This window comes from Geospiza fortis, unplaced genomic scaffold (assembly GCF_000277835.1).
Source record: "Geospiza fortis unplaced genomic scaffold, GeoFor_1.0 scaffold112, whole genome shotgun sequence".
Classification (NCBI taxonomy): Eukaryota; Metazoa; Chordata; class Aves; order Passeriformes; family Thraupidae; genus Geospiza; species Geospiza fortis.
The window spans coordinates 4,408,753-4,423,417 of NW_005054298.1; the positions used below are offsets into that span (position 1 = coordinate 4,408,753).

Below are 14,665 nucleotides of genomic sequence, written 5' to 3' on the forward strand. Positions count from 1 at the left end.
CAGCAGGAGATAATAAATTGGGTTCTAAAGTGTCTTGTTTCCCTATATATTTTTACTGAGGTAATGATTTGGAGGAAGAGGAAATCAGCTCTGATATGATTATTTCCATAATGCAATTTTAAGCCAATAAATAAATTATCTTTGAATAGAGTCATGTGGACAGATCCTTGCAGGCACACATACTCACACAATGTTAAAAGCAATGCTGACCAAACAAGAGGCAGAAATGCATAGGATGGCATTTTGTTTGCAGGGAGTCCTGTCAAATATGGTTTTTCAACTCCTCAGGAGGTAAATAACACTTTTTTCCTGGACTTTAACTACTTTTTCCTTTTACAGTGAAAACCCAAGTATTTTTCATATGAAAACCAAAATGAGATTTTTCTAAATATCACTAATATATCTGGAATACACACAAAGATTATCGGGTCTGCCTCTTACATATTTTAGGTAGTACTCAATTCTCAAGGCAATAAATCCAAATGTTTACCATATGGCAAAACCAATCCAAAGTGAAGACTGCCAGGATACAAGGCAGGTATGAGAAAGGGATGGCATATCCTTGTGAAAGCTCTTACTGCCTTTGCTGGGACTTATAAACCAAAGACACTTGGATCAATACAAAGGGAAATTACTTGAGAAAACCACAAAGGAGCGAGTTATGTTATAAAAACACCTTCATGTGTAAAACACAACAGGGGTAAACCCAGCACAACATTTGCAAGCAATTTCTCTAACCTGAAAGACATTTTTATAGCAAAAACAGAACACTGCACAAGGGAGAAGTGGTGAATGCCATCTGACCAGCCTGGAAATGGCACCAACCCCAGTCCCTTGCACCCTTCCATTAAGGGCCTAATGCACCCCATGTCTGATGGAAAGGGTTCCTTTATGCTTTGAGGAAAAATCAATTCGTTTTGAAGCCACTAAGCACAAAGTTGAAGGCCTATTTTCAATTAAAATCCATTTAATAGACAAGGAACAATGTATGAATAGAAGGCTAATCACAGCATGAAAGAGGGTTAATAGTGGATTGCCAAGAGCAACAATGGCTTAATGCATTTCAGAACAATAAAAATCCTCACAATTTTATTAAAGTGACACAGACAAAAAGTATCCCTGTGTCCTCCCTCTGCTGCTCAACAGGACTATGATCTCAGCTGGGATACTGCATTGTTTTGCTACAGCAGAACTTGTGGAGATTAACAACACTCTACATATCTGGCAAAAATTCAGAGTGAGCACGGGGCTCCCCACCAGCAGCCACATGACTGAACAGATCAGAGGTGACAATTCATTAAGAGTGTCCAGGAAAAACAGCAGAGGCACCAGGGATGCTGGGATGGCAGCAAAGCCAATGATGGAAAGCAAAAAAGGATTCTGCAGGATATTTGAGCCTTTTGGCTGTTATCCAGAAAATGCTGAAAATCTTTGGAGCAGACCACCAGAGAGGGTAAGAGAAGAAACAAAGAAAACAGGGAAGAAAACCTATGAAACAGGAAGAAAATCCATGAAAACTTCATGAAATCCTTGTAAGAGTGTGAGCTCTGCCCACTGCTGTGTTCAGCATTCATTCCACAGGAAGGACGAACCTCTTCTGTGACTGGCACAACAAAAGCCCCTCTGTGGATGTGCCTGGGACATCGGGATGTGGCACAGGTGGCCCAAAGCTAAGCTGGTGACACGGATGCTGGGAGCAGCCAGGCTGGCCTTGGCACACAAACTGCATTTATCTCCACTGTCTCCTGCTCCAGACACCTCTGGCTTCCTTCTCTCTCCCCAGTGTCCCAGTTTGTGGTGTAGCCTCATGCACGCAGATCCTTTTAATTTTTCATCTCGCTCCCTGTTATTGTCTGAACACAATGCAGCTCCCCAGCCTCAGAACAGCAGCAGGACAAAATTACACAGAACAAACCATCACTGTCTGGGAGGGAATAAATCCAGTTCCAGTGGCAAGAAATAATTATAAAAACACAGATGCAATTAAAATGTTAGCTTTCAAATATAAAAGCCTGGACTAAAACCTAGAATCTCACGTGAACTCACTGGGCAACACATTATTTGCTGCATACCACAGCCAGCTAAACAAATTCAGGCATCTATAAAGTGGTAACTATTCAGGGTCATAGCAAATAGCTTATTGACAAAAAAAAGACCTATTTTTTATAAGGCACCTCTTAAAAGGCTCACTTTTTTTACTGTCAAAGTTTTTTTAAACATTACTCACTGCATTTTAGTTTAATTAATTTTAAGATATGAAAGAATTAAAAGTATTACACCTCTGAAAGACATTAGGGAGAATGTTGGGTTTTTTTCTTAATGGATTCAAACTCCAATTTTTGAAATGCACATTTAAATACCACTGTCAAGCACTACAACAATCTGAATAAAATCATTTCCTCTCATACTTCTACAGGGTTTCCCCCGAAGAAGCCAGCTGTTACATAGTTATTTTTCCATTATGTGAGTTGTATCTCATAAATCTGCTCAGCATTTGGTGAGCTTACAGATCAATAACTTGGCATCCCAGCAATATAAATCTGATACAGACTTCCCTGAATATATTTCACACTTCAGAGGTGTATTTCTCATCTTTTCAAGCCAATACAGCCATCCCAGTGATAAATAACTAGTTTGGGATGAGAGGGATCCTTGGGGGGGGAGAGGTTCCACCTGAGAATCTGACTTCTAGCTGATTCAGGTCAGCTAAGCTCCAGGCTGGATGCTCCTGTTGCTGTACCAGGAGCAGCTCAACAAAGCTTTTTTCACACCACTGCTGACCATTATTTCTCTCCCTCCTACAGTCCTAGTCAAGTTTTCTCATTACTAATATATTCTAACCTATTCCTTTTCAATTTCATAAACCAGACAAGGAAAACAGGATTTAAACATCAAAGTCCTAAAATTCTAATTTCCATAGAGTAAATTAATCTTCTCATTCCTGCAGTTACACCAGCATAAATTTACAAAAAAAAAAAAAAAAAAATGAAGTGTGCATTTAATATAGGGCTCACACTCCACACAGGGCTCACTCCAACAGGACATAACCTGCATCAACTCCTAAACTCCTACAGGCAGCTTGTCTTCATCAACACAGTCTTTATATGCTGGATGCACATCCAGTATGCAGGATGGCAAAAGCCATGAACAACACCAACCTGCACAACCAACTTCAGTTCCTGAAGAGTTGGACCTGATGCTCCACAAGATCCCTGGCACCCAAAGGGATGGTGGCACATTCAAACTGGCCTTTCCACTGGCACTGTCCTCTTCCCAAAACCAGGGTTTACTGAACAGATGCCACATGCACCAGTCTGAAACACTAATCCCCCTGGAGACACAGATTGGAAGGTCATGATTCAGAGCAGAACAAAGAACTTGCAGGGAAAAAATTGTGGCACCCTCGTTAGGAAACAGAGCAAAGGAAGTAAAACAGCACATTTTGGAGCTAAAAAAGACAACAGGGCAGAAAGAAAGGGATGAGAATAAATAGAGAGTAACATATCCACGAAAGGACTCCTCAAATTAATCTCTGTGCAAGTCCAAAGAGGCACCAATATCTGAAAAACAAAACACAATGCCAAAATATTTCCCATGTGGGAATCAAGAAGAGTCTGAAAAAAACACTCATCAGATAAGAAAGGAATAGGCATTTTTGCCTATCAGCAGCAGGGAGAAAGTTCAATATTTTGAGGAAAACAAGAATGTATAAAGGCCATAAAATAATCATTTTGAGACTCGTAGAAGTAGGACTTAGATGAAAGTGCAGGGGACCAGTTTCAGCTTCAGACCATTTTGTGATTCTGTCAGTAAAGGGGCTTGTAAGACAAAACTACATAAGGGAATACACAGAGGGATGGATCAGAGAGTAACCATTAGACCTGAACAGGTACTTGAGGATTTTCCAAGTCCTCAGCTGTAAACAGACTAAAGGAGGTTTTGCTGCTACAGCTGGCGACACACAAGTTTATAGAAAACCAATCTGATGTAAAATGAACCAGGTGGAATTGTATCCTAAAAATAAAGCAAAAATTAGTATAGGCTGGGGAACTGCAGGGGAGTAAGGCAAGGTATTATGTCTACTAACAGGTGAGGGTTGAATGTCTCTCAAAGGAAAGAGGACTATAAGAATAATAGAGATTTCTGCACAAAATAGCCTTGAAGGGTAACACTAAAAACTATCCAAAAACAATGAAGACACAACTGTGTCACATACCTGCTATTGAAATTAAAACTCAAATAAAAATAAATATATGGAGACAAATATGATAGAGAAACTCATTAAGCAAAAAAATGTAAACAAAACTTTAGAACCTTATACAGGCATGAGAATTTTATGTGGATTTTCAGATGTAATAACAAAGATTAAGAAGATAGGAACCTGCAATGATTTCTGCTGAGCAGGTAATAAGAGATACATTTTATTAGCCAAATTTACTATGCAGAGTAAACAATAAAGAGGATTCAAGGAAGTGAAGCATTATTTCACAAAGGTCTTTTCAGTCCTATAATTAAAACTTAAGCAGACAGGCTCCAAAAACACTCTAAGAAAATTCTGAAAGCAAGATGTGAATTGGATCTCATTCAAACAAGTAAAAAAGGAAAAATGTCAAGACATATAAGGCACAAATTTTATGAAAGAATGACAGGGCAGACAGAACCCTAGTTAGAAAGCTACAGAAAATATGGAAAGAGCAGCAATCCCAGCCACTAGAGACAGCAGGTAAGTAGTTCAGAGAAGAGAAGAAATACTTCTGGAGTATTTTATAGACTGCCATCTCTCAGACTACTGAGAAAGAGATACAGTTTTTGAGATAAAGCCAAAAAACAAGATTAATTAGAAAACATAAGGATACTCCCTTGTCTTCAGAAAAGAAGGTAAAGAAATCCTGAGGTAGAAAATTAAATCTAGAAACTACATATGTTTATTAACTGTTTGAACATAAATACAGACACCAGTCCCAGATTCCAAGAGAAATTTTCATTCCCATATCACTGGAGTAATTTATTGAGAGAAGAGCTGTACTGCCAAACAAGGAGAGGTTTCATAAACAGATTGTTGCATAATATTCCTCCCTACCAGATGTCTTTTTTGTTGGCACACTGGGGATTGCTAGTTAGTAATATTCACCCAGATCAATTAAAATTTATTATGGAACAATACATTTCAGATAAAATTTCATAAAATCCCCAAAATCTTATCTCTTTTTGTAAGCCCACTTACAGAGGAGAAGAAAGCATTTCTGTCCTATGGTAACAGTGTCTGGCTTTGAAAATAAATTAATGATGTGCATTTCTACTTTGCTTAAGAGTTTTCATATGAGTGAACAGACTTACTTTAAAAAAGAGGTACAAAGAAGGGTGGTCACCACCATTCCTACAGTTTGTTCCAGAAACTCCAGGTACAAGGATCAAGGAGTATCCAGAGCTGAAGGGCAGAAAGGGCTGCACCACAAGCAGCTCACTTGCATAGTCTGTGTTACTTTTTGTGCAAAATGTGTCTCCTCTTCAAAACAACATCATTTCAAACATGCAGATTTACCACTTCCATCTCTGGAATTACTAGATTACAACCTCTTTGTGAAAATTAAGCATTATAAATTCAAACATGTTAAAATTCAGTGAGATACTTAAAACCAGCAGGATCTGTAGAAAGGTAATCATGTTAAAGTTCAGCCTAAATTAACAAAAGCCTCCCAGGTGAGGAGGGGTGTGGACTCCTTGGACAGAACAGTCAGCATTAAAACCAGCACAGTCCCTTCACTTAGGGTTACCTACATTCACAGACCTCTGAACTGCACAGCACTTTACACATTTACCAATGTAAATTTAGCTGTAACAACCTCAGAATGCAGGAACATTACCAAGCACTTCAAAGACTGCAATATCTTTTCCTTCCAAATACTCATATTAATAGTTTGAACATCCTCCTCAAGGCTTAGAAAACATATAACTTCACTTGGAACAAGACAGGGATTTCTTAGTCAGGTCACCTCTTGGGGAAAAAAAATATGAAATCTCATCAATGCATTTCTTAAAGTAATACCTGAGTGAGAGTTTTCCATTCTCAGTATCTTCAAGTTGGAACCTTATAATCAAAATACAGAAAAATTTCAGTAGACTTAACCTTCTGAACAGCTGATATATAGGGGCTCAAGGAAACAGGTGCTCCCTTTCCAAACACACATTTTAATAAAAGAAGAAAGAGATGGGAAGACTAGACAAATAAAAAATGGGAGAGACATCCTTGGGGGATAAAAGAGCTTTGAGCAGTATGTATAAACACATCACAGATGGTACCTGTCTCCAACTAGGATTCAACATATTTTATCCCAGAATGCTGCTGGAGAGACCACGGGACAAAATCTTCTTTCACATATGTCATTGGGCCCAGGTCCAAATTCTCTTTGGAAGCAACCAGAAGAATAACAACTGTGATGGATGGTAATGTTCCATTAGACTTGCTTGTTTGACTCCTGAATGATCCCTTTAAGGATACTCAAGAGGTGAAGAAAGAAAAATTACTGTGCTTTTGATGGCAGCAATTAGATACTATATTTGCTTATACATAGAGAATTAACTTCTTCATCTTCTCATCACTGAAAAATTGGTACAGTAAAAGATGAGATAGTGATAAATAAAAGTATTCTGCCAGTTCTGATTGCCAAAAGAAAAAAGCAAACAAATATGTAATTCCTTATTTATTCAGAGAACAAAAATTAGTCAGCTAGTAAATGAGACTCACTGAATATTACTGGATGAGGAGAGATAACAGGGAAGGCTTTCCCTGTTCCATTTGCATGTCACTGTGCTGACAGTAGATGGGATTTTCACTTTCCAAGCACTACTGTACATCTGCACTACTGCTTTGAAATTACAGTAATAGTTTCTAACTAGTACAATTGCTCTGCACAGCTGGGGCTTTCCAGCTGACTATATGAATGGGTTTTTTTTAAAGATTAGAAGCATAAATACAAGGAAGAGGTATCCCAGGGTTTGTGGGGTTTTTCAGTTGAGGAGGGGGCTTGCAACTTTTAAGCTGAACTGAACTCTGAGCAAGGGAAAAATCTGCAGGTGGGTCACACACTGGATATGCAGCACACTCTGGTCATGAGATATGTAAATGCTCAAGGAATTCAGAGGCACTCCTCTAGTCTTGCTGAGAAATTCACAATTCTGACAAAGAATAAAGTGTGAATGAAGTCAGTTCAAGCTCTCTGCTCACCAACCTCCCTCGCAGTGGCTGCAAGGAACACAGGAGTGCTCAGAAGGATGAAGAAAGTCAATAAATGCCACACATCTTTTAACAACAGCATTTTGCTAACTCTGAAAGTCCACACTTGTGTGGAACAAGAGAGAGGGGTTGTGCTGGGAGAGCACAGGAGAGCCAGATGTCTGGGAGAGGTGAATCAGCCACTGTGCATGGACTGAATAAAGATTAAAACAGGTCTGGTTTTCTGTAACCTCAGAGTCTGTGAGGGATGCTGGGACACACACTGGGCACCCAGGAAACTCTTGCTTCCCCTCTGTAAGTAAAAAAATCTAAGATACAATATTGTGTTGTTATTATCTTACATCTCTGCTCAAAAACACATTCTGCAAGAGCACCACATTGAGTAAATAAAACAGCCTATGATGAATTATTCATTGTGAATCTGTAACTACTTATTATTCTTCTAAAGGAAATATAACTCACTTCCAGAGTCCAAAACCCGTCTGTCTGCTCAAAAGTTGTGACAATATTATTTTTGCTTTCCCCTTCAAATCACAAGAAAGATTGTGTATCAACCTGAAGCAGAGGCTAAAGCCATATCCGGAATGGTGTGTGACAACCTGTTTTATATTCTAAACTAAGACTACTCTACAGATAAGTGCATTCAGCTACCAAGGGGCTGGGTTTCCTGATATATGACAGAGGAAGAAAAGTCAACTCCAAGCATAATTTAGTTCCTTCATCCTTTGTAACTCTCCCAATGAAGCGAACAACAGAACTGGCAGCAATTCATCCCAGGAGGCTGTGAGTCCTGGCAGCTCCTCAGGGCTCCCTCTGGTGCTCAGCAGCACCTCCCTGTGTGAGCACGGACAAAAGGAAGGCAGCAGCAAGCCAAAGGCTACCAATAACTCCACGTTATCTACTTTTTTCTTCCTGTTTCTCCCACTCAGATGCACTCAGGCCAGCGTTTCAGAGCGACCCTGCACACGCACCCTCCTTGGGCCGGTGTGTCCCCAGCTCCACGACGATCTGGGCACAGTACACCACCCGGGTTTGGATCCCACCTCCACAGAGCCCTGCCTGCTTCTGGTGGTGAGGGTCCTGCTGGTCAAGGAGCAGAGACACTTGGCAAGCTTTCCATTCAGAAGTCCTCCAGGCAAACCTTTGGAAAAAGGAAGAGAACAGGTAAAATGAGTTTTTGAAAGACTACACAAAGGGAGAGGTACTTTATTAGATGGCAAAATACAATTGGTTTAATCTTTATAGCAGCACTTTCCTACCCAAAACAAGGAATGTTTGGAAACATTTTGAGTGTTAAATTTACATAGGTTAAGTATGTGCTATTTGTCTGAAGCACTTGTGTAAAATTTTTGACAGAGCACCAATCTCCAAAGCGTTCTGAAGCACTAAATCATTCTGACAGCACCTTTGAGCACAGTGTAAAAAATGAGTGAAGATTAAGAGGTTTGATTAAGTGTGAACAGTAGTTTTCAAACATGTGTCTCAAAGCACTAAACCACCCCTCTCTGCCAAGAGCTGAACACCTCGCTCTGAAATGCCCCTAACAGCTGAAATCCTGCATTTGTCAATGGAGCTCCAAGCACTTGCAGCTTTCCCACAGAGGGCATCCCTTCTAAGTGCCCAAGGTCCTGCCAGTTCCTTCAAGGGATTGGCTACAGCACCTCAGTTAATTCCATTTTCCACAAGTTGTGAAACACAGCAAGCTCAAGACAAAAAATACTTTCATTCTATGTTACACTTACCCCTAAAGAGCATGAAAGGTTCTCAAGGAATTACAATATTTTGGGACACAGGTAGGTGAATGCTGTTCAGACAACAGTTGTTGGTGTGTACCAGCTTAAGTGCCAGGAAGAACTTATTAAAACCACAGGGAAAACAGTGCTGTCTATCCATGGAAAGCAGAATTTATTTCCCCATCATGACTGAAAATGTAGAGCATAACATTTCTAACATAATAGAGCATAATAGTTCTAACACAACTGTTTCCACAGGCAGAGTTCACTTTGATTCACAGGTCACAGTCTGAGGGGAGTAAATAAATAAGAGCCCAAAGTCTCAAGCTTCCCAAACACAAATCTCAGGCAATACTGTTTTTATAACCAATCTGTTCACACTTGTGCTGTTTTATGCTTCCACTCCTCTAAATTTCCTAGTTTATTTTTACCACAGAATCTTTGGGTTTTGTGTAATGTAAACTATGTAAAATAATTTCCTTCCTTTATTCTCAAGACAAATACTCTCTCCTCTTACAGCAGATCCACAGTTGTTAAAACTACATATGTTCCTTAACTGCTGACTGATCACTGTAAACTCAAACACAGTGGGGTGTCTCTGCACAAAAAGCCTTCCACATAATAATTCTGTTTATTCTCCACAGTATCTGCTCCTGACAGCTATAGCAAGCAAACCTGCATCTCAAAACTATATGAAAAATAAACACACTAGTTGGAGTACACATGTTCTCTTAACTTACTTTGTGAATGAATTTTTTTTGTGAATGATTTTTTTTTAGCCCCAAATTTTGTAATGTATTCACGAAAAATATTTGTGAATACTGCCAATTACTTGCCTTTACAGGTACTGTTCAGGTGAGCTGTCATTCTCTCCTAAATAACTCACAGCATCTTGTGCAAATCTGGATACGCTCACAGGGTTCATTACCCCCAAAGAAAATAATAAAGAGCACACTTTTCACACGACAAGTATCAAATACCAAACTCCCACAACATATAAAGCACAGCCATGAATTCCTCTTCTCGCTAGTTCCTTTTGGGAATTCCTAATCCCATTTCTTGGGCCTGCAGTGTTAAATGCAACCATAAAGGCAATGAAAAGTGCTCTTCAGCAAACACCAGGTGAAGGGGATTCCTCCTCCACATCCCTTCAGAACTCTGTGCTTTTCAGGTCTACTTTTGAAATTAAAATCTTAAATTTAGAACACACCCATCTTTCCACAGCCATGGACATAGTTGTTTTAAAGAAGTATTTCTTAAAACACAAATGGACTAAGGTAAAACTCATTATCAATATCTGATTTAGGAAGTCAGCTGTGAACTCTAGATCCTAAAGACTCATTTCCAGAGGTGTGAGCATCTGCTTCTCCTATTCAGTGTGAGCTGTGGGAATTAACACCTACGAAAATTAGGCCATCGGTGATTAAAATTATGCAAAATAACTAAATCTGAGCTCAGAGAGATAATTAAACTTCATCAGCTCTTGAATTAAAAAGAAAAAAAAATCCTTTATATATTCTCTCAGAGTAACTTGTGTGAGCATGGGCAAGGACAGCCCTTCAGAGCGCCGCTGGCACCAGCTCCAAGCCTCAGCCCTATCTGCTCCTACCTGCACATGTCCACTGCTCCAAAAAGGAATCCTGACCTCCAGGCATAAAGAGGGACACATTTTCATAGCCACTAACAAGCCCACCAGGAGGTCAAAGGGCTGAAAGGCACTGCCCAAGTATAACTCCAGAGCCTTCTAGCACAGTTCACTGCACTTCCTCTCCAGTCTTTACTACTTCACACTAATGCCTTATCTTTAATTTGGGCATAATACACCTCATTTACAAAGTAATACCATCACACCTGTATCTCAGCAATAAGCCTTTTTTCAAAAATCGAGTCTTAAAACATTCCCATTTTCCATCATTTAACTTCTGAAAAGCTTTGAATTTCCAACAAAGCAAAGAGAGTTTCTGCTATATCCCTGTCTCGTAACATAGCAACCACAACCAAAATGAATGATATGAAGACATAATCATAATTCTGGAAAGTCTATCTATTCCCAGCGAACATGAAAGCAACAGATCAAGGATAAAAAAGATATAATACATTGTTTTAAAACTCATGACTTGGCGACAGTCATGAAACAAACAAGGGCTCAATATCTTTCCGATTTACAGCAACCTCTTGGTCTCTTTAGTCTATAGGACTTATGCTCTTAGTGTTTACACAAGTTTTATATCTGTATATACCCATTCACTTTAATTGAACTATCCCAAATTTATATCACAATAAAAGAAAGTAGAATCACCTCCTATGTGTTTAAGCTTTTTAAGCACTTAATCCTTTCAGAACAAATAACCAAAGGTAAAACAAAGCACAAAGCTCTGGAGTCTTATATGCAGTTAAAGTGTTTTATTTTCTTGCATTTAGACTATTGATTATAGATGTTATTGTAAACTTCAACCATAAAATTAAAAGCCCTTCCCATTTAACAGCAAATTTACACCTGTGCCACCTACCTCTGATGGGACCTTTAACTTGTAGCTTTGCCATGGGCATAGAGGTTATATTTAACTGAGCAGTTCTGAGGCTTAAAGTATTTTTGTCATCTCTGGATCCTTTTAGGAGACTGGAATATAACTTCACCCACCTCTCTCTGAGGAGTACAACTCTGCAACCTCTTAAGCTGCTGCTTTTTTATGTCAGTGGATGAAGCCCACATTATGTACCTTCATGCAGTCAGGGGTGCTCTCTGCCCCTGCATTAAAAAACAGCCTCTAGAAAATCATAAAAATCACAGATTGGTTTGGGCTAGAAGGGACCTCGAAGATAATCTCATTCCAACCCCCTGCCAAGGGCACAAACATCTTTCAGTATCCCAGGTGGCTCCAAGCCCCGTCCAACCTGGCCTTGGGACACTTCCAGGCTTGGAGCAGCCACAACTTTGCTGGGAACCCTATGCCAGTGACTTACCACCCTCACAATGAAGAATTTCTTCCTAATATTCTTCTAAATATAATACTAATTTCTTCCTAATCCCATTCCTTCTGCTCAGCAACTTGTTCTGGTCTATGTCCTAGCCCATTTTCTTTGCTGTGGCTGAAGCATGCTGCAGAAAATTCTTGCCCTAAAACTAAAGGAAAGACTACTTGTTTACAAATCAACCTAAAGAAAAAGAGATGTTTTCTAGGAACTTGGAAAGTAAACAGCAGTCTCACCTTAAAGTATTTAAAACCTAATCTGATTAGGCGAACAGAAAAAAAGGAGTGGATTGTGTTGAGACCAGACAAATGAAGGAGAGCCTCTTTTATTTCTGCTACTGAAGCTCCTTAAATTCATCATCTTCATTTAAGGGGTAGAAAGAAAAGATCATTGTTTGGCAAGCCTCAGCAAACTACAGACGGAATGGCATATATTTAAGGGGGAAAAAAACATAATTTTCCTAGGTATTACCCTACAAATAGAATGTGGTCAAATAAGAAGAATAGGAGCATCTAAAGTTCCTTGTGTTATTTCACAAGGATTAACACTACATCTCTCTATGTCTGGAAAGCTACTGATTTCCAATCTGAGCTATTTCCAGTAGCTCAGTCACCAATTCCCAAGGACCAACACCAAATCACCAGGCTGCAAACTGAAATATGGACCAATAGCAAGCTTTACCAGCTACTGAAACCTAAATAATATACATTTTTCTTACTTCTGTTCATTAATACAAAATCCTGGTCCCCACAGCCTTACATTCAGTAGACACACAGCACATACTGCAATATTATGGATTTTCAGTCTCACTTGTTTCTTTATACTGAGTGAATCAATCAAAGTCTAGTAACCAGGCACTGCTGTAAAATTCTTCTGCACAGTGTGAGAAGGTCATAGCCTACCACCTGCATTTTGAGATATTACATCTCTAGAAATAACTATTAACTAAATACCAGAGTTGTATTTTTTAATATTTCCAGCTAAGTGGCTCTATTAACCTCCAAGTTTAATGTTATTTTTCTGAGCTAGCACATTAGAGTTCATCCTCACTCATGCAGGTACTGCCCCCGAGGTGCTGCCTCAAGGTAGGGAGGCATAATGGGATGGGGAAGGTTTCAGAGCTCACAGGCTCATGAAAACCTGGGCCTAGCAGCAATGCACTGAAAGAATAACAGATTTTCCTTCTACAGAGAGAGAGGCACCTACACAAATTATCAGTGGTTTGCAGGTTCTCACCTTTTGTGCTCTCCTGGCTCTACACAACCGTTTGCCCTTCAGTACAGTGCAATGTCAAAAAGGGGAAGTGAGAAACCAGGGACAGACCCACGTCTGCTCACTCCCTGATTAACTTCCAGCCAGTCTCCCCCCATCAGGTATCACCTGCACCCACGCTCCTGTACAAAATCAGCAAGACAATGTGTTAATCTATTGTCTTTGAAATTGATGTGCACTTGGGCAGGAGCAAAAATCACTCTGTAAGAGCCTTTCCTTAGAATGTAATCAAGCAACAGAATATTTTTTTATACTTTCTCTCTTCTGCTAGCAGGGTGCATAAAAATGATCAGCATCTGATTTTGAATGAGCCCAGTGATACAGAGACACTTTTACAGGTGATGCCTTCCTAAGAAATGTATCTTGCAAAGGCTTTATAGAAGGTTTTGGCAGTATCTGGCAAAAGCCCCAGAAACTCATGACTTGAGCACTGAACAGCTCTCCTATTAAACACACTCATTCACAGACAGGGAGATTTTTCTGCATGCATATAAATTTCTATCAATCCCAAAGCATTTTACAGTCAATCTCAGAACATGTCTCACGAAAAATCAAGCAATATTTTATTTTCCTTGCAAAGCACACTATCGAGCTCCTCTGTTAGCCTGGTCAAGCATAATGGCATGGGCTTGCAGACCAGAAAGGTGAGATCTTCTCCGTCACACCAACCAAGCAAGCTCTCAGGGACTGCAAAGTTTCCCATTTCAAGAAGCACAGAGAGGGAAGCTATTACCTCTGAGCAGTTCCCATCTTCCTCAAGCAAGACTGGGATTTTTTTACGGGGAGATGAAGACAAATAATTAAATCTTATGTAAAAATTAAAATTTCAAAGCCAATAAAATCTCAGCCATGGAGACCTGCCCAGTCTCTGCACAGCTGATGAAATTCTCTGAAACAGCAATCAGGACAAAAGCCATTTAGAGAACAAGAGCGACTGCTCTCAGTTTTTAAAATATGATAAATGTGAACTACATATGAAATGTAGTGGGTGCAATTCAAATTTATTTCTACATATAACTGTAATTATTGTAATGGGAATAATGAAAATAGCAATAATTAAAAGAGTATTAGACCAATAATCACAGCTAACAATGACCAAATCGATGATCTCTCCAACACGGAGAAAGCACCACTTGCACCCCTCTCCATGCACAAACCCAGCAGGGAGGAAATGCAGAGGCTTTTTTACCTCCAAAACCAAGAGAGTTTAATGTAGGGTGTGAAAGTTTGAGTACTGGGAAGTACAGTGTACCGATTTGGTTGTGCAGGTGGAGGATGGCAATTAGTAGTGGGAGTGAGCTGGTGAGTGTGTAAAAGAGGAGGTAAATGCCGGCGTTTAGGTGTTCTGGTTGGTTGTCTCATCACGCGGGAGAAGCATCTCTGGCCATACCTGGGGCAGGGCTGCAGCGGTGCCTTCCCTCCTCCACTGCAGGCTTCCCTCTCCTCCAGCTCC

The 14,665-nt window shown here is 39.8% G+C and overlaps 1 protein-coding gene across 1 annotated transcript in view; it reads right to left on the reverse strand.

Annotated features, from left to right (window-relative positions):
* Positions 1-14,665, reverse strand: part of THSD7B (thrombospondin type 1 domain containing 7B) — a 259,051-nt gene that overhangs the window by 169,256 nt on the left and 75,130 nt on the right. Inside the window, 2 exon segments of the mRNA XM_031057310.1 lie at positions 8,206-8,375; positions 14,603-14,665. The exon segment at positions 14,603-14,665 is cut by the window's right edge and continues 13 nt beyond it. Coding sequence (XP_030913170.1) covers positions 8,206-8,375; positions 14,603-14,665 — 233 coding nt within the window.